General features: G+C 49.6%; 1 protein-coding gene and 1 pseudogene across 1 annotated transcript; one reads left to right on the top strand and one right to left on the bottom strand.

Moving 5' to 3' along the window:
- Positions 1 to 2,693: 2,693 nt before the first annotated feature.
- On the top strand, positions 2,694 to 8,468 carry CUNH22orf24 (chromosome unknown C22orf24 homolog). The gene is given in 4 exon segments (XM_015590613.1): positions 2,694 to 2,730; positions 5,116 to 5,174; positions 5,176 to 5,228; positions 8,159 to 8,468. Coding segments are annotated over 4 exon segments (459 nt in total).
- LOC112481065 lies at positions 6,547 to 6,664 on the bottom strand (annotated as a pseudogene).
- Positions 8,469 to 24,624: the final 16,156 nt, after the last annotated feature.

The raw sequence follows: 24,624 nt of genomic DNA, 5'->3' as shown, positions 1-24,624 counted from the left end.
CCACCTCGGCCGATGGGCTCCGCTGGGCCACACCCTGCGCTTGGGTCTGCCCTGGCCCGGGCAAGATTCGGTCCGGCCGTTGGAGACAGGCACCCCCCCCCTCGCCCGCCACACACACACATACATTCGCTCACCGCCCCACCCTGATAAGTGGCCTTGAGCATACTGAGCCTTCCTTGAGAGGAGGGACTGGGTGGCCTGGCTGGAACTGTAAAATTTATGACACACCTACAAGGAGCCGACCCAGTGCTATCTATGCCTCTTACAGGTATAATCCTAATTAATCCTCACAACCCACCCAGCAGGTGGGCAGAGCTGGTCTCCCCACTTTTCAAAGCCAGGTTAGTGACTTGCTCAAGGTTACATAGCCTGTAAGTGTTGGGACCAGGATTTGAATTCAAACTCAGCCTGGGCTTCCTTCTGTGGCAAAAAAGGGGGGTGGACCCGCTCGCTGGTCACTAAGCCCATTTCAGTCCTGGCATTTGATGCTGCGGGTACCGCGTGGCAGGTCCTGGGCTGGACCCTGGACAAGCTAGGAAAATCCCAATGACTAAAACAGCCTCTGACTTAAGTAAATGTCAAGGGAAGCACAGGATGAGGGGCCTTAGGTTGAGAATTTTAATGTGCACCTACTGTATGCTCAGCATTGAGGGAAGGAGTAGCAACAGAATAAGACACCGCTCTGCCTCAGAAGCTAAAATTTAAATACACAAGAGCAGGTAAGCTGGACCTAGAAGGATTTGACAGTCAGAGAAAAGGTATTGAGTTGGGATTCAGTATGGGCAAAGGCTTGTCAGTGAGGATAGAAACAAAATGGTGAGATGAAAGACCTGGTGGGAAATGAGGTTGGGTAAAACAAGATTACAGTATTTAAATGACAGGAGGAAGATTTGAGGCATTGTCCTTAGGTATCGGGGAACCACCAGAGATGTGGAAGCCATATTTCAGATCAGGAATCTTGCTCTGGTGAGTAAGATACATTAGAAGGGAGAAAGGAAGAACTGGAGAGCGGGTCTTTTCTGGACCTTAGTTTTACCATCTGGAAATTGGACTAGAAAAACTGTTAAAAGCACTGTAGAATAGAAATTCTGAAATGTGAAAGCTGGCAGGACCCTTAGAAGTCACGGCTGTCTAACCCTTTATCCTGCATAAGGGGAAACTGATATATGAGAAGTCAGAGAGGCTGGCCCCAGTTTGCACAGCGAGTGAGCAGCACTGAGGCCTCCATACCAGGTCTCCTGCTTCCCAGGCCTTCTTCTCCCCACTGTGATGCTCAGATGAGGACCTCCGTACCCACAAAACAGGATTTGAGTGTAGGTATGGGAGGAGGCCTCCACCCCAGGCTTCACCATGCTTTGAAGAGCCACCTTTGCTAACTACAAATGGAATCGAGGTTAACAAACCAGGCTGATGTTTCCCCTGGTGAGTATCTTTAAAGAACCTGATAGATAATAACTGTCACCCACCAACCCTGCCCTCCATGAGGATAGGGTTCCAGTGAGAGGTGGAAGGAGAGCCAGCGGCCAGGGGGACCTCCACGGGTTAGGAGAGTTAGAGCCCTTCCAGCTTTTCCGATCGTGTTAGACTAAGACTGATTTCAAAACAATGAAAATTAGATAGATTGGAGCATTCTAATCAAATTCAATTCTAATTGATTTTGACATTCTTACCCATCCAATGGGGGACGATTTGGTTCTCCCACAAAACTTTCTTCTCACCAAACATCACTGTCTCTACTTCCTCACCCACCCCTCAGCCCAGTGTACTCTGGCTCTGCCCCACTTCTCCACCGTGATGGCCCTCACTGTGGCCACCAGTCACCTCCTGTCAAATCCAAGGTCAGTTCCTAGTCCTCACCTTCCTGCCTCTCTTAGCTTTCATGACCCTGCACTCTCCTGGCTTCCCTCTGCTGCTCTGGCTGCTCCTCTTCTGTCTCCTATGTGGGCTTGTCCTCTCGGCCTACCCTGAATGCTAGGGTCCCTCAGGGCTCTGCCCCAGGCCCTCTTCTCTTCCTGCCCTATCCTGGATGACCTCATCCACCCCCACTCTTGAGGGGAAGGGAATGTCTATCGTTCCCAGCACTGGGCAAGAAGATTTGCAAAAATGAATGCATTTTTTCCCCTCAAGATACCCCTGTAAGGTAGGTATTTTCCATTCCCATCTCACAGACGAGGAAACTGTCTTGAAGATGTTCCATGACTTGAATAAAGTCACACAGCTGGTAATCAATAGTGCCAGGATTCAAACTTGGGTCTGTCAGATGCCCACAACTGATGGCCCCACCCTGCCCTGTGATGTTAACTGAAAAGGGGTCAAGGTGTGACTCCTCTTGGTGGGGGGCAGGCATTCAAATTGTGAGAAGTACACACAAGCCTCCCCTCTTCCTACAGCACCCATCTTCACCGCTGGCAGAGAGCTGTCAACTCCCCAAAGCCTCATAGATAAAGACCAGGACAACCACGGTGGACAAGTCACCTACTCCCAGGGTTCTAAGTCCCATCAAGAACATGGCCTTTGTCAACAACAACAACAAAAAATAATCCGATTAAAAAATGGGCAGAAGACCCAAACAGATAGTTCTCCAAAAAGGAAATACAGATGGCCAATAGACATATGAAAGATGCTCTAGGTCACTAATCATCAGAGAAATGCAAATTAAAACCACAATGAGATATCACCTTATACCTGTCAGAATGGCTATCATCAACAAATCTAAGAACAACAGTGTTGGTGAGGATGTGGAGAAAAGGGAACTTTCATATAGTGTTGGTGTTGGTGCAGCCACTATGGAAAATAGTCTGGAGGTTTCTCAGAAAATTAGAAATGGATAAAGCTTTTGACCCAGCAATTGTGCTTCTGGGTATTTATCCAAAGAAAATCGAAACAATAATTCTGTGCACCCCTGGGTATTTATCCAAAGAAAATCAAAACAATAATTCTGTGCACCCTAATCAACAGATGCCCATCAACAGATGACTGGATAAAGAAGTTATGGTTCATATATACAATGGAATATTACTCAGCCATTAAAAAAATGAAATCCTACCATTTTTAATGACATGGATGGACCTAGGGGTTATTATGCTGAGTGAAATAAGTCAGAGAAAGATAAATACCATATGATTTCACTTACATGAGGGATCTAAGGAATAAAAAGAATGAACTAATCAAAAATAGACTCACAAATATAGAGGACAATATATAGGGGCTAGGAGAATGGGGTGAAGGCTTAAAGAAGCACAAATTAGTAGTTGATAGATGGTCATGGGGATGGGGAGCACGGCATAGGGAATGCAGTTAGCATTAATGTAATGGCTAGGTGAAGAGCTGGAGGAGAGAGAAAGCAATTAGGGGGATCATTTTATAAACTATATAAATGTCTAACCAATGTACTGTATACTTGAAACTAATTAAATTAAATTAAATTAAAATTAAAAATATGGCCTTTGAACAACTCCAAAGAGAGTCCCTGAGCCAAGTGAAGGGCTGAGGATTAAGGTCAGACACACTGCATTGGCCCAGAGCTCCGAGCCGGTCCCGAGGGCCAGGGCCAGGTCTCTTGCGTCTTCACCTGGTACTGGTTTCATTCAGGGAACAGAGCAAAGTCCCCTGGCTGCCTGAGGACATGTGCATGGTGTGATGGGGGAGAAGGATCTGGACTTGGGTTCGAAACCTGCTCTGCCAGTTCCCAGCTCAGTACCTCTGGGCAAGCCACTTGTAAAACAGGACAAACCACACCTGTTTCTTAGGGTTGGAGATCAGCAAGAGCATGTTTGCACTGCACCCGCATGGAGCCAGCACATAGGAGGCACCAGCCATCACAGATATATAATAACTCCTTGCCGTGTCCCACCCTGAGCCAGTGGTAATGACAGCTCCTCAAGCAGGACTGGATTTCCAAAGAAAGCATCGCCAAAACTCTCTGCCAGAGCTCAGTGAATAGATGACCCAGAAAAGGCACGTCCTGTTTTTCCTCTCGGGTACTCTGGGACACTCTGAGCTCCCTTAGAAGTCTAGACATCAAGGGACATATTACAGAGAAGACCTGGTATTGCTCTGGAAGAGATGGCGTTCTCACTGTTGGCATGGTTACCATCTTAAGCAGGAGGGGCCGCTTGCCCATAGATTGGTGTCACCCAGATAGGATTTTAATTTTTTTTTCCTAAACGCAGGTCTCCTGCTGCCCAGGTGACCTTGCTGATCCTGAGCCAATGATAAGACCACCATCAACAGCAGCGCTAAGTGATTGATCGCTGGCCCTCTGCCTGACTTGAGGAGAAACACTTTACTCTCAGATATTATCTCACCAAATCCTCACAACTCTTGGAAGGAGGTTGTTATCCCCATTATATGGAGGAGGAAGATGAGACCTAGAAGGGTCAGGCACTTGCTCAGTGGTCAAGACAGTCACCCGCAGCCCCCCAACCCATGCCCACTTCCTGCCTGAGCACAGCAGATTTCAGGATAATCCAGAACCTTCTGCCATTCTTTCGAAGCCCACTTGGGGAGTAGATCAGCTCCCAAGGCAGCTTTTGACATTAAGAAGTGAGAAAACGTCCTGGTAGCTGCAATCTGTGAGCTGGTGGAGCTTAGAGCCCCATTTTCAGCACCGGCCCCGCCCCCCTCAAGCTTGTTCAGAGGAGCTCAGTACAGCAGATTTCAGGATAATCCAGAACCTTCTGCCATTCTTTCGAAGCCCACTTGGGGAGTAGATCAGCTCCCAAGGCAGCTTTTGACATTAAGAAGTGAGAAAACGTCCTGGTAGCTGCAATCTGTGAGCTGGTGGAGCTTAGAGCCCCATTTTCAGCACCGGCCCCGCCCCCCTCAAGCTTGTTCAGAGGAGAGGAGCTCAGCTCTGGGGGAGAAGGCGAAGCTGTGGAATCGCAGTTAAAATGTGGGTGAAAAAGGCTTTTGTTTAAGTTCTGCAGATGGTCAAGGAGCTTGTGTTTCTTAGCCAGAATTTTCCAGATCTTTTGGCTGGAACCGGCTGGATAATTGCCTCAAGCTTCCGTGTGGTTCCCAGGAGGTGGGCCTAGGTGGGAGGGGCTGAGTGATGCAGGAAAGCCGGAGGACAGAGCCTGAGAGTGCCGTGACTTGTCCCTCTTTGAACTTTAGGTTTCTTATCCGTGACATGGGAGGCTGCACAGGTGGATGGCAGAGTTCGTTCTTTTTTCCAGCTCTGAAGGTGTAAGGTATTTCACCCTAGACAGGTCAGCAAAATCAAGAGGGTGAGCAGAAGTGCTTCACAGGGCCAGAGTTTGGACGACATCAGTACACAGAGTGGAGGAAGGTAACAAGTACCGACTGACTGCAAAGAAGGTCGTGGGCAGCAGTTTGCTAGTGCGCTCAGTCTCACAGATGAGAAAACAGAGGCCCAGGGAAGTTAAGAGTCTTGCCCAGCTGCAGCAGAGAAAGAGCAGAGGGCAGGAACCAGGATCCAGACCTGCTCCACCTTTATCATTCTTTCCACTGATGCCTCTGACTTTCTGAGAGCCCGAGACATTCTTTTGGTTGTTGGGCTGTGAGCATAATTGTCATCACCTGCTGCTTAAACTCTGGGAAGTAAGGGAGAGGGTCACTGAGTTTTCATCAAGGTTCCCTGCCAGACGACTGTGTGAAAAAACATCTCTTCCTCCCAGTATGTTAGTAGGAGGTAAGCAGATTGTTACAGCCTTCTGTCTTCCAGACAACAGTGGCAGGCTGGCCCCAACTCTGGAAACAACGGGATCTGGGAGGACCAAAGCCACAGCTGACTCCAGGGTGCTGGCCTCCGCAGACACAGCACTGAGCTGCCGCTGGGGTCATAGGTAGGACCCCTGCCCCCTTTGTAACCTGACCTGGCCCACCTTTACAAGCCTATCACCCACTCCGTGGACATCCTAGGCCTACCAGGTTCCCAGATACCACCCACGTGTTTCTACCAACTAGAATGTTCTTTCTGATTCCTCCACCTCTTTCTCTGCTTTGTAAGTTCTTTAATCTTACCTCCTCTAAGGAGCCTTTCCAGTTCTCCATCAAGAAGCACTTTCTCCTTCTGCCCACTCCCACCATGACTCTCGTATCCATCATCTGCATAGAGTTCTTTTGGTGGGACTGCTGTTTACTGGCCAGCTCCTAGGCATCAAGCCTATGCTATGCAAGTTTATCTAATATATGATCTCATTTACTCTTCATGACCACTACCAGGTAGGGATTCCTCTCATACCCATTCAACAGAGGAGGAAATGAAAGCTCGCTTACCCAAAGTCATGAAGCTAGAAGAGGCAGAGTCAGGATTTGAACCCAGGTTTTTCTGACTATAAAGTTTATACTCATTGTCACTTATACCACCTGCTTCCCGCTTCCTTAGAAAGTTGCCGTTTCCCTTGTAGAATGTGAACACCAGAGGATAGGGCCTGTGTTTCTTCATCATCCGAGCCCCTGGGGGAACCTCTCTGTGGATGCCAAATTGTATCTGATCACAACTTTGTGCATATTGCAGAAATGCCATCACTAGAGCCCTCTTTGTCAGGGGCCCAGGTCTTTTAGGGGAACATTTTTTTTAAGCGCCTACAGCACCCAGTATTCCTAGCTGGTCTCCCATCCAAGTACTAACCAGGCCCGACCCTGCTTAGCTTCCAAGAATAGATGAGTTTGGCGCGTTCAGGGTGGCATGGCTATAGACTCGGGAACATTTTAAATCGGCCAACATCTAACTGATTGACAGCTGAGTGGCAGATGAGACAAGGGAGGGAGCAAGGGGGAGGAAGGCAAAATTGCAGGAGCCGAGAGGGGCTAAAAGGAGAAGGAGGGCTCCAGGTCGAATTTGGCCGCCTTGCTCAGACCCTCTCCAAATCCCAGGTTTTCCGCGGTAGCTGGGGAAGCCTGGACAAGTGCTGAACCTCTCTGAGCTTCAGTTTTCTCATCCATAAAATCCTCGTCCATAAAATGGGCACGTTGCAACAGCGCTTGCTGTTCTCGCTAGACGCCCTGGGCTGCTGCCAGGAGGAGTGAGGTTGTGGCTGAAAGAGAGCCTCGGTGCTGCCTACTGGGCACTTGTGACAGTGCCGTCACCTCCCTTAATGGAGACAGTTAGAGGATTAACCCAACCTGAAATGCCCTTCCCATGACATCACGGGGTCTTGAAGGCCTGGGGGCAGCAGGGAACTCGAAAATCACAGACTGATAATAAGGATCTTGGGGACAACTCAGCCTGGCTTTTCCTATTCTGATAGCACAGCATGGTGGACTGATAGCCAGCTCTGCTGGCAGCTGGGCCTGGCTCCAAATTTTGCCCCCACTTGCTGTGTAGGTTTGTGCATATCATTTTGCCCCTCTCAGCCTGGTTCCTCATTTTCAATATGGAATCAAAAATTGTTCTTTTGCTAGAGTAATCAGGGAGATTGCTTCATAAATTATGTAAATGTCTAACAATTTTTTTAAAAAAGAAAATATATAAAAAGAGAAGATTAAAAATAAAATTGTTCTTTTGCTACAACTCCATTGGGAGGATCAGAGACTCAGGCAATGACAGTTGGTATTAGGATTAACTATGGGGGACTGAGGCCGAGAGAGGGAAAGTAATTCCCTCATAGTCACACAGCAGGTTAGCTGCAGAACCAGATCTATGCCTAGGCCTCCCAAAGCTAAGGCCTGGGCTCGCCCTTGGACAGCTGAGGACCTCGCACTGGGCTTGCTGATAAGATTCTGTGTCTCTCTGAGCTGAGACAACTGCTTGGGTTGTCTATAGCTGAAGAAGGACCAAAAGCCCAAGTCAGAGCCTAGGGTCATAGTCCAGCCTGGGGTCTAATCCACAGTTTAACCCTGGGCATGTCAGGTCACCTCTATAAGCCTCGGTTTCTCTGCTCACCAAATTGGGGCCGGGGGGGGCAGGGGGAGGAATTCCTGGCAGAGCGAAGGAATTATGTAAAAGCACAGAACTGTTTTCATAACAGCTCCCCCCAAAACCCAACTCTCACTGTGCATCAAGCCCTGTGTGCTCACTAGCCATGGCTTCACTTAGTCCTCATCAACCCTGGGAGGGGAGGTGGGGGCCCAATTTGCAGATTAATGGCTAGGAAGGGGTAGAACCACAATCTGAGCTCTAATCCCGTTCCCTCTGCCTGAAACACTTCCCCCTCCTCTTCCCATACCTAACTCGAGCTCTTTCCTTTTGAAGGACCCCTCCACCTCAGGCTGGGCGGGCACAGTGCTGGATTTTCCCCTTGTGCATTGAGACTGTTTCTTCATCTCCTCCACCAGACAGGGAGTCCCGTGATGCGGGGACCTTATCACGCTCACAGCTGTATCTCCAGAGCCTAGCACTTTGCTTGGCATACAGTAGGAGCTCAATAAATACTTCCCAAGTGACTGAGTGCATTGTGTCAGCATCAGGAAGCCACCGGGCCCTGAGGGAGCCGGGGAGATGGGAAGAAAGCTTTAGAACTCTTGCCCTGCCTTACATTAGCAGGAGCTCTTCTAAGTCCTGACAGCCTCCGGGGATGCCATTTGAGCCAGCTGAATTCCAGTTACTGCTTCACCTTGAAAAGGCAGCTGAGGCCCTCACCAAGCAGCCCAGTAATTGATACATCGCAGCGGTGCCAGGAGCTGCCCTGTTAATATTTAATGTGGCCTTCACTGCGGCAGAGCTGCCGGCTGGAAGAGGGGGCCCTGCAGTCTCCATGGGGTCGTGAGGAGGGCACATTGGGAAAGGGCTTCATAACCGGAAAGCCCCCAGCAGATGAGCATTACATTGGCCCATTTTAGCTCCTGGCTTAACTCAGAAAAAGCCAGGGCAGCATGGGCCTACAGTGGGACAAGGAGACTGCTGACCGAGCCCAAGTGATAAATGTATGGGGGATTAGGGGCTTCCAGGGGACACTTCCTGGAGACAGTGGGAGAGCAGAGCCCTGGCGCCAGCCTGACCTGGACTCCACTTCAGATTTGCATTGTGCAGTTGTGTGACCTGGGCAGCAACTGTACCACTGAGCCTCAGTTCTTTAATCTGTAAAACGGGCATAATAATACCTTCCTTGAGGGGCTGTTGTGAGGATTAAATGAGACAAGTAATGCAGAGCAGCGATCTCCAACCTTTCTGGCACCAGGGACCAGAGCTCCTATGAGAATCTAATGCCTGATTGATCTGAGGTGGAGCTGAGGTGGTGATGCTGGCGCTGGGGAGCGGCTGCAAATACAGATGAAGCTTCACTCACCCGCTGCTCACCTCTTGCTGTGTGGCCCGGGTCCTAACAGGCCACGGACAGGTACTGGTCTGCGGCCTGGGGGTTGGGGACCCCTGATATAAAGGACCCAGCTCAGCACATAGTAAGACCTCAGCAAATGCTGAGTGCCTTCTCAGGAGGGAACAAACCAGTCCAGGTGCTCACACAGCAGAGGTGGCATCTGACCTGGCCTGCAGTCACCCACACAAGACTGCATCAGCTGAAGGGTTTACCTAAGGTTGCCTGCCCAGTCTGGGAAGCAGGCGACAGGATGAGATGTCCCCATTCCCTGGGACCTGCGCTTCTCTGGCCCAGACAAAGCAGGACCCTCATCTTCCACCCCTTCCTCTCTCCCTCCAGCATGTTGCCCACAAATCCTGGAAGCCTCTCAAAATGTAAATCCAACCATGTCATCCCCTGCTTACAACCCTTCTGTGGTCCCACACTGAGGACTGCTAGAGAAAACACAGGAGGCCCAGTCAAAACTGAATTTCAGATAAACAAGTAATTTCTTAGTATACGAATGTTCCATATAGCGCATGCACATAATTATACTAAAAATATTATGTGTTGTTTTTCTGAAATTCAAACTTAACAGGACAACCTGTATTTGTATTTGCTAAATCTGGCAATCCTACGCAAACTGCCTTCAAGAAAAAGATTAGAGACTTTCATTGGTCCACAAGGCCTGTTTGGGCCCCAAGCTCATCCTCTCCCTCTCTTCCACATGATCTCTGCTTCAGACACGACTCTTTGCCTTTATATGAGAATCCCAAGCTCTCCCTCCCATCTGGCCTTTGCAGATGCTGTTCTTTCTGCTGGGACCCTCTTGGTACCTCCTACTCCTCCCTCTGCCCCACTGTGCTTGACCTGACTCATCCTTCAGGCCTCTGAAGTGCTGCCTTTTCCTCCTGGCTCTGCAGGCCTCGGTGGTGCCTCCTCTGGGTTCCTATCTGCCTTTGGCTGGTCCTCTGTCTGTCCTGGCCACTTAGAGGTTCAGCAAACATTTGTTTCATTGATTTGCTAAATGTCGCAGCCCCCCCACCACCACTTCCGCTATCAACAGTTTCCTCTCATTCAGCCAAATTCTATTGCCCTGCAAGGCCCTGTTAGAATCCCACCTCCTCCAGGTCTTCCCTGGGGCCCACAGTCCTTCCAGCTCCGTCTCCATCTTGCTCAGTGAGCAATCTTTTCAGCCCATAAGCTCAGCAAAATCATCACCCCTCAGACTTTCCTGTGACCTGCAGTGCCCAGCACTGTGCCTTCTTGCCAGATGGTGGTTCACAAACATTAGTGAGCTTGGAGGATGCCAGACTGAATTCCTGTGTTTGATTCTCCTCACACTCAATGGCCAAGAACCAAAATCCTAACCCTGACTTGGAGCAATGCCTCCTATATCCTATGAGCCTATAAAGGAGGCAGGGAGTCATCCTTAGTTCCCATTTGACAGAAGAGAAAACCGAGGAAGTGGAAGAACCTATTGGTCAAAGCTCAGGTCTCTGGACCCCCATCCTACCTCAGGGCCTTTGCACCTGCTCTTCCTTCTGCCTGGAATACTCTTGCCAAAGATCTTACCATGGAGTTTTGTACCACATTAAAGAGAGCCACAAATGCTTTGTCCCACTCCTCCCATCAAGAGGGGGTTTTTTTTGAATCCAGGCTGGCCCTGTGACTTACTTTGACAACAGAATGTGACGGAAGTGATCTTTTATGAGTTCAAGAGCCTTGGAGATTCTGCCTTCACCCTCTTGGAATGCTGTCCCTAGACAGCCATGTAAGGCAGCTGTCCTAGCTGACTGGAGGATGAGAGGCCTGTGACAGGGAGCCGAGGCGCCCCAGCCATCAGCCAGCACCATTTACTAGAAATGAGAGTGAGGCCTCATTTCAGCCCAGCTGTGCCTCCAGCTACACGCAGCCACATGTGTAACCAGGAGAAATGGGCGGAGGAACCACCCAGGCCAATTGCAAATTGGTGAGAAACAAAGATGGTTGTAAGCAACTAAGTTTGGAGGTTTGTTACACAGTTTTGGTTTGTTATATGGTCATAGGTAACTGACACAACTGCCTCCTCCTCAGTCCGGTGTCTGCTCGGATATTACCTCCTCGCAGAGTCCTCTCTTTCCTGACCATCCTGGCTGAAATAGCACACGCCCCAGCCCCCACCGCCAGCCACTCTCTATCCCATCATCCTGTTTCATCTACCCAAGGCATTTATCACGGTGTGAAATCATGATTTATTCACTCACGGACTTATTGTCCATCTCCTCTACTAGGCAGTGGGTTCTGTGAGGGCAAGGGTCTTAATGGTTTGTTCCCTGCCTCTTCCCTAGCACCTTTATGGTCTCTGGCGTGGGGAAGATGCTGCAAAATGATGTTGGTGGTAAAATTATGTGCCTGCCCCTGGCTGCTGCGGCACTTAGGAGAGCAGAGTGGCAGGCGTGAGCGTCCACCCTGTGTCATCTTCCAAAAACAGTGCCCTTGGGAGGGCAGGCCCAGCCAGGTGGCTCGGCCCTGTTTCAGGAATGAGACTTCAGGGAGCCCAAGCTGAGCAGGGCGGAAAGGAAACTGGCAAAATGTTCATTTTCAGCAGGGGCTCAGATTCGAAGCAAGAAGATCTCTGAGTTTTCTCTCCTCCGTGTCTATTGCCAATTACCAGCAGCCCTGCCACACCCTCCTGTAGGATCAGAAAGCTGAGAAACTAGGCAATGGAAGGCAATGCTGGGGACACTGAGTCACTCCTGAGGGCCAAGGATTTCTAAATCCCTAACACAAAGCAGATCCTCTGAGCCTGCTTTGTTCCAGTGCCCAAAAAAAAAAAAAAAAAAATAGGTCTAGCCACGGCCTCAACTGAGGACAAAATGTACACCCAAGAGCAAAAGAATCTGCTCTCAGATGCCTCTTTGAGGTACATTCTGCATTCTGCAGGAGCAGAGCATGCATCACTGCTGTTCAAACCAGTCTGCTTTCAAGTCAGGTAGTCTCATGTTAGAATCCTGGCCGCTCCGCTATCTGTGTGGCCTTGGCCTGCCACCTAACCTTCCTTAGCACCAGGTTCTGCATCTATAAATGGTGGACAATGAAGACCTAATGCCTAAGGTTGTGATGAGGACTCTGAGATCCTGCACGGTCGGCACAGCTTCAAGCACATAATTAAACTTGCAAGTTTTAAGCTTGCAAGTTTTGCTTTACCTATTGATGTATGGGCAGGGGTCATGCAGAGCAAGGTTTGCAGTGAAACACAGACCCTTCCCGGGGACCGGAGCCACATTTAGGAGTTGCGTGACAGGGACCAGGGTTATAGTGTGAAAGCCTTGGTCCACATTAGAATGCCTGATTTTATTTGACATTGTTCTCTAAACAGATGAGAGGATCCCTCAGAGCAGCCCTGGTATGGGCAAGTCAATGATTTGGAGTTAGAACCCTGACAAGAATTCAGGAGGCTAGGTGGTCCAGCTGTGGCAGCAATATGTTGTGTGACATGGAACAAATCACTTGTCCTCTCTGGGCTCTGGTGTCCTCATCTATAAAATGGGTCATTCATCCCTGACTTACCAAACTCACAGGGTTGTTGGGAGGATCAGATAATGATTCACATGGGAGAGTGCTTTGGAAAGCGTTAGCTGTTTGATGAATAAAGGGTGATTGCTATTAAAACTGAAAGCAATCAGTTGGAAATCTCCACCTCCTGTTCAATTGTGCTGTGAACCTGTAAAACTGATCTAAAAAAAATGTCTATTAAAAAAAAAAAAGAACATCTGGATTTTCTAGCAAGACCCTCTAAAGCCTTTAAGTCAGGCAACACAATACGGGTTCAAATACTGGCTTGCAACTTGCATGACTTTGGGCAAATACATTAACCTCTGGCACTGCCAGAGATTTGTTTTTTCTTCTGCAGAGATAGGAACTCTGGGGCAAGAGAAGGGCTGGGAAAATGCTGCAAGATAGAAGATAAACTAGATGAGGAGGAGATGTCTGCCAGCGTCCCAAAACCCTGCTCGACCAAGGAGGAGGATTCCCCTGACGGTGAGCAGAGGTCGGGGCTACCTGTTCCCCTTTGCATCTGGCTCTCAGCTCCACCCCAGGTAGATGGTGACTCAAGTCATTCTGCAGAGCTGGTCCCTCTCTGCCCCTGTTGCCATGGCGCTGCAGCACAGCCTGGCCAATCAGGAAGGAGATGGATATCTGAGCCTCTGTTGCTAAAGCCGAAGCAGGATGCCTGGCCAATGGGAAGAGTGGCAGAGTGGAGCCACCATGGAAACCTCAGCCCGAAGTTCCAACCAGGTTTTTGTTGTTTGCAGGGGTATGCTGAGTTTTCTGCAGTCCTTTTTTTTTTTTTTTTTTTTTTTTTTTTTCCCCTTGCAAAGAGTATCTTGCAGCCCAGGGAGGACATTTAGGAGTCACAGCAGGGGTGTATGACAAGAGGCATCTTCAAAGAGTCAGAAAGGACCCCAGCTTCACAGGGTACAGTTTCAGATGTCCCCTTAATTATTTCTCCCCGCCCCTCCACCCCCACCCCGTGACACTCAGCATCACCTGTGTCTATTATCTTAGTCCATCCCCATAGCTCTACTCAGTCCCATCTGTCCTAAGAATTGGCTGTAGGCTGCAGAAAAATCTCCACCCTCAAAGTAAGAAAAGAACTGTGGAGCTCACCCCCAAATGGTGCTTTTCCACCCTATAGCTTTGTGGCTTTGCACAAACCGCTCCACCTCTTCTACGTAGAGGGTAGTACTGGAGGATAGAGATAAGGGTCAGACACAGGCGTTGCCCCTTTCTGTAAAATTAGAAGATGGAGCAAATGGGCTTTGTGACTCCTTTCAGATCTCACATTCTAGACTTAATGCTGTTTTAACCTTCAGGCTCTGGACAAAATGGATCTACAAGGAATAACTTTCCAAGAGGAAACCCTGTAAATAGTGCCAGTGGACGCAAATAAGACAGATTTCTTTGTGCCCTTGAAATGCCAGACCAACTGGGCCATGGATTTTACAATCAAGGCCCAGAGGGGTGAGCTGCCCCCTCAAGGTCACACAGCCACATGGATGCAGGGCTAAGACTGAAAGCCCCAGCTCCCAGGCCTAGCCCTCCAGCCTGAAACGTGCAGCCTCCTTCAACCAGCCTTCTCGCCCTCGGGCAGATCAGGATGCTGTGCCCACATCTCCGACACCCCTTATTCTGCAAACATGGGCATAATAACAACTGCAAGGGAAAGTGTGTCCCAACCCTTCCCCCCACTCTCTCTTGGCTTTCGCTCTGTTGCCTGGCAACAGTTCTACCCAGAAACTTTGGTGTCATCCTAGACAACTCCCTCGCCCTCATTATTTTCACCAAATCCACTGCCCAGTCATGTCCATTTTATCTCCTAAATGGCCCTCAAGTCATTCACTCCTCTGCTCCCCCCACCCCCACCCCACTCCCCCAAGTCCGAGGTTCTGTCATGGATTTCATGGACAACCACACTGGCTTCTCACAGGCTTCCTGCTTTTACACTTGCTCATCCCATCCCCCGCTTCGATTTTCTATAACCACAGCCAATCTTTTAAAAATACAAATCTGATCCTGTCGCCTGATGCTTGCTTAGAACCTCTAAGGATAAAAATCAAAAATGTTAGCAAGCCCAGGAGGCCCTGTGTTATTATGCTGACACCCTTAACTTCATCTTGCCCTTGCTTGTGCCTTTCCCTCTCTGCTTGAAACATTCTCCGTTCTCCTCCTCAATTATTCTAGCTTCTCCTACTCACCCTTCATCTCTCAGTTCAATGGTCGCCTCCTTGGGAAGCTTTTTCTGACCTCCCTGAATGGATCAAATCTCCCTGTTTTAGGTTCTCCTGGCACCATGTATCCCTTTTATATGTGGCACTTATCACAGTTGCAATTTTACACTTATTCATATACTTATTTGATTCATTTCTATAAGCTCTGTCTGCCCCACTCGATATAAGTTTCATAAGGGCAGTGACTTTGTCTCGTTCTCTGCCTGAAACATATGGATGAATGTATGGATAGATGGATGGATGGATGGATGGATGGATGGATGGATGGACGGACAGATATGTAGATGGATAGATGAACAGGTGTATGGATGGATGGATAGATGGATGAGTATGTGTATGTATGTATGTAGGTAATGTTAGGTAATGGACAGGTATATAGGTGGATGGGTATATGGATATGTGGATGGATGCTCTCATTTTTCCCGGCTTACTTAGATCTAATCATGTTTTCCTCTATTCTGTGCCTAGCTTGTCGTCTGTCTGTTCATTCAACACACACCAAGCTTCTCTGATGTGCCAGGAATGTGCCCTCAGTGCTGTGGGAGCCCTAGGAAAGAGAAATTGCCATGCCCTTGAAGCTTAATGATAATAGCTCCTTCCAGTTAATACTTACTACGGTTGACCCTTGAACAACATGGGAGTTAGGGGTGCTGACCTCTCATGTAGTCAAAAATCCATATATAACTACAATCAGCCTTCACATAAATGGATTCCTTCACATAAATGGATTCCCAGCCTTCACATAAATGGATTCCCTGAATAATGCGGGTTTGAACTGCTCAGCTCAAATAAACTGCAGTCGTTTGAAAAAAAAAAAATCCACGTGTAAATGGACCCGTGTAGTTCAAACTCGTGTTGTTCAAAGGATTAACTGGACTATGTGCCAGAGACTACTGTATGCTCTTTTCCTGGCAAGTTCCCATGCCTCCTCTCTATTTATCCAGAGCCTAACAGTGTCTCAAGATTCTGTTTAGGTATTGCTTCCCCTGGGTATTCTTCCCTGATCAACCCATGCCTGATCTCCCATGTTCAGAAATGTCCCAGCACCTAAGTCTGGGCCACCTTGCTGGTCCTTGATCATAAACTGCTGCAGGTTATCCTTTCTCTATGAGTCTCTCACTCTCTACCAGACTCTAAGGAAGCTCCCTGAGGATTCACGTCTCATGCAAGACCTGTCTGTGGGCTGGGCGTTGTACACACACTCCATTTTTTAAATCCTCAGAGGACCCTGAGGGAGGCATGATGACTCCCATTTTAAATAGGAGGAAACTGATTTGTCCAAGGTCATACAGATAGTAAATGGTGAAACTGGTGCTGAAACCAGGTTGAAACCAGACCGAAAGCCTTCATTGGGACCCCGGGCCCCGATAGTTTTCCCACCACCCCTGAATATAGCTGCTCTATTTGCACCTGAACACTGTGGGGGGGCGGGGGCAGCCTGTCTATTATTGAATACCTGCCTGTCAGAAACTTTATTCTAAACCAGTTGAAATGTGCCTGTCTGAAGCTGCCACACAGCGACCCCAATTTTGTCCCCTGGGTGCAACCAGAGTACGCACGTACCCTCTTCCACATGGCAGCCTATCAATAATTTACAACCAGCTCTCACGTCTCCCCTACATGTTATCCCCTCCAGGGAGTGCTGCAGAGCGGGGGGAGCACTAACCTGGCACTAGAAAACCCGGATTCTCATCCTGGCTCACCTGCTGTCCCCAGACCAGCAAATTGTAAAAGAAAATAAGTAGGTGATTGGACAAGCAAGGACATTGGGGAGGGGGAGGAGGAAAAGAACCCTGTCACCACCACCCTTGTTTTATAAAAGAAAGGGCATCCTGATGCACAAAATTAGGGCAGACAATCTGAGAATTAATTGAGCTTTCTGAACACTCCCTACATTGTCCTGATTTCTCTCATTTTGCCGAGTCCTGGTGCAGACTGTCGGGGGGCTGGCCCAGGTCTGAGCCTACAAGGAACTCTGCTCCAACCAATTAAAGAAAACACCATTGGCTAGAAAAACAAGAACAGAGCACTCCATCATCGTGGTGTCCCTGTTTCGAGAGGGAAGGAAAGGCTGAAAATGTCTGGCGGTGAGACAACAAAGCTCAGGAAGCTAGACAGACTTCTTCAACGCGTCCCAGCTTCGTGTCCAGTTTCTATCTCAGCTTGGACAAGCAAAACCTTTTCCTACTCGGGTAACCCGTGGGCGCCCCATGACAGCAGCAAGGCAGGCGAGGGCTGCCTCAGGCCAAGTTGCTAGCAAGTGGAACCTGCAGGAAGTCAGGAGGGCTGTTCTGGCTCCATGGCCTGAGGCCAGCGAGGAAGGTCTGTCAGGTAGGCAGGGGCAGCAGATTTTTCTCTTGGGGCCGTTCTCTGCTGGATCTGAAGGGCTGCTCTCCAACTCGCCCTCATTCATTCCCTCGTTCATTTAATACTGACCGAATACTTCCTACGCGCAAACACCCTGCTAGCATTGGGAGTACAAAGGTGAGCAAAGAATGACTTGGCCTCTATTCTCATGGAGCTAAGAGTCTACGAGAAAAGTCAGATATGAATCCAAGTAGAAGGAAAAGTGCAACTTAATGACTGTGCTAAGCGCTCCAGCCAAGGCCCACGTCTGGAGAGCATGAAATAAGAGAAGTCCCCTAGTCAGTGGTCATGGGAGGCTGAGACAGTAATGACCGAGCTGAGATTGGGATGAAGAACGGGCACTGACCAGGTGAAGAAGGAGGACAAGCAAATTTCAGGCAAAGTGCCTGGTATGGGATGAACATAAATCACACGAAGAACAGATGTGAGGCCAGTGTGACTGCAGCAGGTCGAACAATGGGGATAGATAGGCAAGATGAGGCTGGAGAGGTAGGTGTGAGCCTCACAGGCTACTTAAAAGGGCTCGGTCTTCTTAAGTGACATAGGAAGCTACTGACGGGTATTGAGCAGGCAAAGTGGCCTGATGTATTATTACTTGATAGCAGAGAAGAAATAACAGTTGACTCTTCCGAGAGTCAGACTGGTGATGGATGTTAACTAGCCTTACCGTGGTGATCATTTTGCAATCGAAACATTATGTTGTGCATCTGAAACTAATATGATGTTATATTCAAGTATATCTTGATTAAAAAAAAAACTTGATTGTGGTGGCAATGATGATGTAAATAGTAATAGAGCTAACGTTACTGAACTCTGACCATGTCCCACTCACTGTTTTTAAGCGCTCTTTATGCATTAATTCATTTAATCCTCACATCTACTCTCTGAGGTGGGCCCTGTTATTAGCTCCATTTTACAGTTGACAAAACTGAGGCACAGAGAGATTAGGCAACTTGTCTAAGGTCGCACAGCGTGTAGGTAAGAGAGTTGGCAGGTCAGAGACTTAAAGAAATTAGTCTTAAAGAAGTCATGGGACAGGGAAATGCTGTCCTATAAAAGAGAATCTGGGGACAAGCAACCTGGAATAGACTTGATAGGTAAGTTAAGCCCTCGGTCCAGGTGGTGGTGCTGTGAGCAAGCACCCATTGAGAATCTGCCATGTTAGGCACACTGTTATAAGTATTGAGGACATGGCAGGGACAGAAAACAGTCCCAGAATTTATATTCCAGTGAGAAGAAAAGACAATGACAAGTGGGCAAATACTACACATGGTTTCAGGTAGTGACGGGCTGTGAGGGAAAGCTAGCAGGGCATGGCGATGGGCAGTGACAGGCGAAGAGGACGGGGTGGTCAGAGATGGAACTAGCAACACCAGCAATGAGGAAACCACTGAGCCACGATCCTGGGAAGAGGGTTTCAAGAAGAGGGAGGACTTGTGCAAAGGCCCTGAGGCAGGGGCAACCTTGGAGGTGTCCATGGAACAGAAGGAGGAGATGCTGCAACATCCTGAGTGAGCAGGAGGAGAATGAGAATGGAGTTGGAGGCTCCTAGGAGCCCTTGAGGGCCCTGGGAAGGAGCTGAGATTTCATCTTTAACTGATGTGAAGTGACCGAAAGGCTTTCAAGCAGGGGAATGATGCGACATGTTCTGTGTTTAAAAGAGAGCCTGTTGGTTGCTGTGAGAATAAATTTGTGAAGGCAAAAGAGCTTTCGAGCTAGGTTGCTGCTGTATCAGGCGAGGATGGAAATGGGGAGAAGAGTCAGTTCGCAATTTATTTTTGCTAATGGATTAGAGGTAGGGGTTGAGGGAAGGAAATGTAGGATAACTCCAAGACTTTTGGCCTGAAAGTCTGGGAGGAGCAGGTTTGGGTGGGGGCTAAGAGGACACAGCTGAATCAAGAGTTATGTTTTAGACATCTCCAGTTTGTTATCCTCTTAGATTTCTAAGGGAAGGCCAAGAAGGCAGCTGGATAGACAGGTTGGAGTTCAGAGGTAGGGTCAGGACTAGAAATCCCAGGTTGAGACTCACAGGCATGTAGATAGTAATTAGAAACACAGCACTGGGTCACCAGGGGAATGAGATGCAGAAAAGAGATCCAGGGGCCACAGGCTGGGATTTTCCAACGTGTGAAGACTGGACAGAGGCGTAGAGGCCGGCAAGGGAGGGTGAGAAAAAAGGCCAACTAAGGAGGCCACGGGAGAGTCCAGCCTGACCGAGCACTCCGCTGATCAATCTTGTAACCTCAGGTAAGTTGCTTCCCCTCTGGGGGCCTCAGTTTTCTTTCTGTAAACAGGGGGCTGGCCTTGCCATTGCTGAGGTGGCCTCAGCTTGATCATCTTGTGACACTCCTGAGGTGACTTGCCGGATGAAGAAATTTTAAGCTCAGGCTCGCCCACTTCATTTCCAGGTCTCCTACACTCAACTAGCACTGGATGAGGGTCAGGGCAACGTGATGGGAACCTGGAGTAGAATCCAGACTCTGCCGCTTGTTGACTGGGTGACTTTTGGTGACCCCAATCCTCAGTTACCCAGCTGTAGGAAGGCAGCCAATAATATCCACTATAAAGGATTATTGCTAGAACAAAGCAAGGTAGCAAACAAAGCACCTGGCACAGCCCCAGGCGTGCATGTGGTCAACACCAGCATCTTTCTCCTGTAGGAGGATTTTTTCCCTGAATCAAAGAGTCCAGGTTGGCTCTACCCTTTCAGCATAATGCAGTCCTGCAGCTGGTCAACCCCAGGGCTGCCAGTTCTGTGCCACCCTGCCCCTTACCTGCGTGGCACATGGCTGCCATTAAGGAATCAGGAGTCTGCAAAGACTAAGTCATCTAGCCAGAGCCAGGGGAACTTTGGGGGCTGGCAGGAGGAAAGGGGGTATCAGCTTCTAGGGCTGACCACAGCTGTAGACTGGAGCCTTTCCCAGGCTACATTAACTTGCCTGGTACAAGGGCAGTGATAACAGCAGAGAAATACTTCCGTAGAGAGCAAGTTGGAGCTGGGGCCCATGTGTTCAGCCTTGATGATGGCACCTGGCTCCATGTCTCCTAGAAGCAGCCCTGCGGGGAGGCAGGAACTGCAGCCACAGCCGCTGGAGCGGAAGCTGGGCAGGGAGCCCAGATTCCTGGTCTGGCTCAGTCACAGAAATTAGACTAATGGCTCCACTTCTCGGGCACCTCCACTGTGCCAGCTGCTGTGCTAGTGTTTTACCTAAGGGCTCTTCAACAACCTCGCAAGGACTGAGAATATGTTCCTATTGAAAAGATGAGGAAATTGAGGCTGAGAGAAGAGAAAGCCTTGCCCAAGGTCACCCAGGCTTCAAGATATTCCTTTTCTTGAAGATGCATCAAATAGGTGGAACCCCTTACATAGCCTGCACAGTCCTGCGTGATCTGGTTTCTGCTTCCTTCTCTGCTACACCAGCCTCTGCCCTCTCCCTTGGTTCCACCAAGTTTCTTTCCATCTGAGGGTCTCAGGGGCTTCAGTGCCAGGAGCTCTACCCTTCTTCCTCCATCTCTGCCCTTTGCAAGCCCTGCCATCCATCAGGTCTCCATGGAAATGCACAGGAAGTATTCCCTGAGTCCCAGACTGGGAGACCCCATTAAACCTCTCAGCAACCTCTGCTTGGCCTTTGGAGTACTTTTCACAACTATAGGTATTATTTCACAACCACAACAATAGTGAGCCATGTAATTTTGTGTTTATAGTCCTTATATACCCGTGCAATGCCTGGCACATGGATGATTCTCAATATATTTGTTGATGGGAGAACAATGAATGAGAGAATAAACCATAAATGAAAATCCCTCTCGCAGTTACGGACTGGCTGTGATTTTGCTGGGTGACAGGGGACTTGTCCCCAGACAAGACTGGCTTCTCTTCGTCATCCCCTAATCTCAGACCCCAGCAGTGGCAGCCAGTTTCCTGGTTCCCGCAGGCGACAGTGGCGGGGTCAGACTTGCCTCCTGTCTTGCAAGGGGAAGTATGCCCTGTTTCACTTCTGCTTTGAGGTGAGACACATCCTGTGTATCAGACCACCCAGAGAGTGATCCTGTCCTCCTGAACCAACCACCAACGGTGGCCAGCGTGCTGTTCAGGCACTGGAGGTCCTGTAGACATGGTTCTCATTGCTGTGCTGGGAGCCCAGGCCCCAAGCCTTGCCCTGCCTCCTTCCCAGATGCGGCTGACCCACTGTGGAAGCCACTAGCAGTGGGCTTATTTCTCCGACGCCCCAACTCCTTCTCACCAAGGGAAGAGCCCTGGGGTAGAGAATCCCTGAGTTCAATTCTTCCTCTGCCATGTGTGTGCTCAGTTACCCTGGGTAAGTCTCTCTACAACCCTGAGACTCAGATTCTCCTCTGAGAAGCAGGGGTACCATCGCCCACCCATCTCCCTCTGGGCTGCCCTCGGGCTTGAGTAGGACACTGGGCTCACGCGTGCTTGGGTTTCAACATAAAATATAAATATAATTGGCTTTCTTTCCCACCCTTCCCAAGCGGTGTCGGAGGACTTCTAGGTGTATTCAAAACAGAAGGTTCAGATGGCTCCCATCAATGAAGGGGGTTTACAGTGCTGCCCTAAAGTTATGGGGTATTTTGCACCAGCCAGTCACCTTTACAAAGCTGATGTCATCAGATCCTCACCATGACCCCTTGAAGGAGACTGTCATCCCCTCGCCCCCAAACGTGAGGTCCAATGAGGTGAGCAGACTTGCACAGGATCCTACAGGTAGTTGGTGCCAAAGTAAGACAAGGACAGCAGGGAACAGCAGGGCTCCCCTCAGACTGCAAAGGGGTTCAGTTCTCAGAACGTTTCAAAGCCCTTATTTCTCCAGTTCTCACGCCAACCCCCAGGCTCAGCGTAGTTTCCAGAGCCTGGGCAGGGTCACATGGGGAAGAAGTGGCAGGTGAATGAGAGCAGGGTTCTGGCTTTGGGAAGAGGAAGGGGATGAGGAAAGGGGATCATTCCCAGCCGAGATGGCGGCCAGCCCCTCGGAGCCTGGGAGTGTTTAAACTTGTGTTCTACCCAGATCTGGGGCCGAGAAGAGCAAAGCCTGACAAGTGAGCAAGGTTCGCCCCTCCCCCACCGTCCCCTGCGATGTGACCCCAGGGCCCAGGCTGGATCAGGGCTCCCAGACAATGGCCCGTTTGTCACTCTGAACCCTGGACTTGACAACACTCACTTCCCTCTGGAAATCAGTTATTGAAAGTGCAGGCTGGGTGGGGGAAGTTCGGGGAAATCTCTCTCCAGTTTCCAGGCTGTCACCTTTTCTTGTTTGGTTTGATGCCAAAGCCCTTTACCCCTCCAGAATTTCCCTCCCCAGCCCCTCCTCCTTATCGACCCGAACTCTTACACAGCCTTCAAACCCCGACCCAAATGCCCCCTTCTCCATCTTCCCCAGCTCCCTTATGCAGCATTAAGCCTCCTCCTCTATTTCTGTAGTGCTTCCTACACAGCCCCTACCAGGCCTTTCCTAGAGCTCCATAGTTGCTGCTCTGCGAGTCTGTTACCCTTCACCAAGAGAGCAGCTCCCGCATCGGCTCAGCTTTGCATAAACGTTGGCTGAATGAATTCAACCAATTCTAAACGAGCACCTGTGTGCGATGGGCACTTACAGTGGAGGATATAAGGGTGAGCAAGCTGTGTTCTCTTCCCTCAAGGAGCTTCTATACAATTGGAGAGGCAAGCTACAGGGGCAAGGAAGGAAACACAAGAGCCACGCCATAGCACGTGAGTGCTGAACACAACCAGGATTCGAATCCTGCTTCTGCCCATAACTTGCTGTGTGGCTCTAAGCAGGTCTCTTAGCCACACTGACCTTGGAACCCAGCAAGAGTCATCACTACAGGAGATTGGGGGTTGGGCTGCCATCGAGGAGTTTAGAGCTCCACAGTCAGGGGCTACTGGCAAGTCCCTCTTCCTCCAAAGTCACAGGAGGAAGGGGAACTTCTTACCTGCTCAGAATTTAGTTTAGGGTATTTCACCCTCAGCACTACTGACGTTTGGGGGTGTCGTAGAGGCTGTCCTGTGCAGCATAGGGTGTTTAGAAGCACCCATTAGATGCCAGTAACACCTCCTGCAGTTGTGACAACCCAAAGTGACTCCAGACATTGCCAAATATCCTTCAAATGGGGGTCAAAATCCCCCCCAAGTTGAGAACCCGTGGCCAGTTCCTGGTTCTCCTCCAGCACCGTATGCGGGGGCCTGGAAAAGGCGAGGGGAGGAGTGTCTTGAAAGTGTCGGGATGAAAGTTTCACAGGGTCACTTCTGGCAGAGCCCTGCCCACTCTCTTCAGCTTGTGTCGCTCAGGCTCTGAGGACACACGGCTTGAGCAGCAGCAGCATATTTCATCTTGAAAAGGGGCCTCATTCCCAAGACAGCACCTGGCCATGCCTACCAGATGTTCTCAGGCTGCGGAGAGAAGGATGTGAGCTACTTGGGTTGGATGAATATCAAAGGCGCCAGGAAATGTTTCTTTCCCAGGATGCCGTGGGCTTTAAAATTATATTTTCTGTCTCAAGAGATACTTGAGGATTAAAGAGAGAGGGGAAATTCAATCTGGATAAGCAATCTGGTACAATTCAAAGCTCACAGAGAGGAGGCAGACTCAGTTCCAGTCATGACAGCCATGAGCTGCCTGAGACTGACAGGGACTCTCCTGTCAGTTGAGTAGACAAAAGGTCTGAAATCTTGTGCTCCCCACCCCCATTCCTACCCCTCCACACACACACAAGGGTTCTCCCAGTCTCATTGCCGGTGGAGTTCAAATGAAAAGGTTGGGGCTCAGAGAGAAAGGAACTTGCTGGGGATCACACAGCAACTCCCCATCTCCCCTTACCTTCACGGGGACCAGATTTTCTTTGTGGAAGGAGTATGTGCTGATTCACTGAGCAATAGGTGAATCTTGCTGCCGCAAGAGCAGCAGATAGAAGTCAAATCTAAAGGCAGATAGGACTGAGTTCCTGGCACCTGCTCTGCCCCCAAAAAGGCTTAGGGCAAGTGTGAAGGCCTGGAGCTGCCTGAAGTGCTTGCAGGCTGAAGTCAGGGGCTGTGAGCCAGAGAGAAAGGAGCAGACAGACAGTGCCTTCCAGAGAAGGGCCTGGGGGAGAAGAAAAGTCACTGGTCTCCACGGAAGTCAGGGGCTGTGAGCCAGAGAGAAAGGAGCAGCAGACAGACAGTGCCTTCCAGAGAAGGGAGAAGAAAGGCCACTGGCCTCCACTCAGAGTCAGTGACTCTTCCCTACCAGAGGGCCCCTATGTGAGGTTATGTCCACGTTACACAGCAT

This window comes from Pteropus alecto, unplaced genomic scaffold, assembly GCF_000325575.1.
Source record: "Pteropus alecto unplaced genomic scaffold, ASM32557v1 scaffold190, whole genome shotgun sequence".
Lineage (NCBI taxonomy): Eukaryota > Metazoa > Chordata > Mammalia > Chiroptera > Pteropodidae > Pteropus > Pteropus alecto.
The sequence above is the reverse complement of the archived record's forward strand: the minus strand, read 5'-3'. Positions and strand labels throughout refer to the sequence as shown.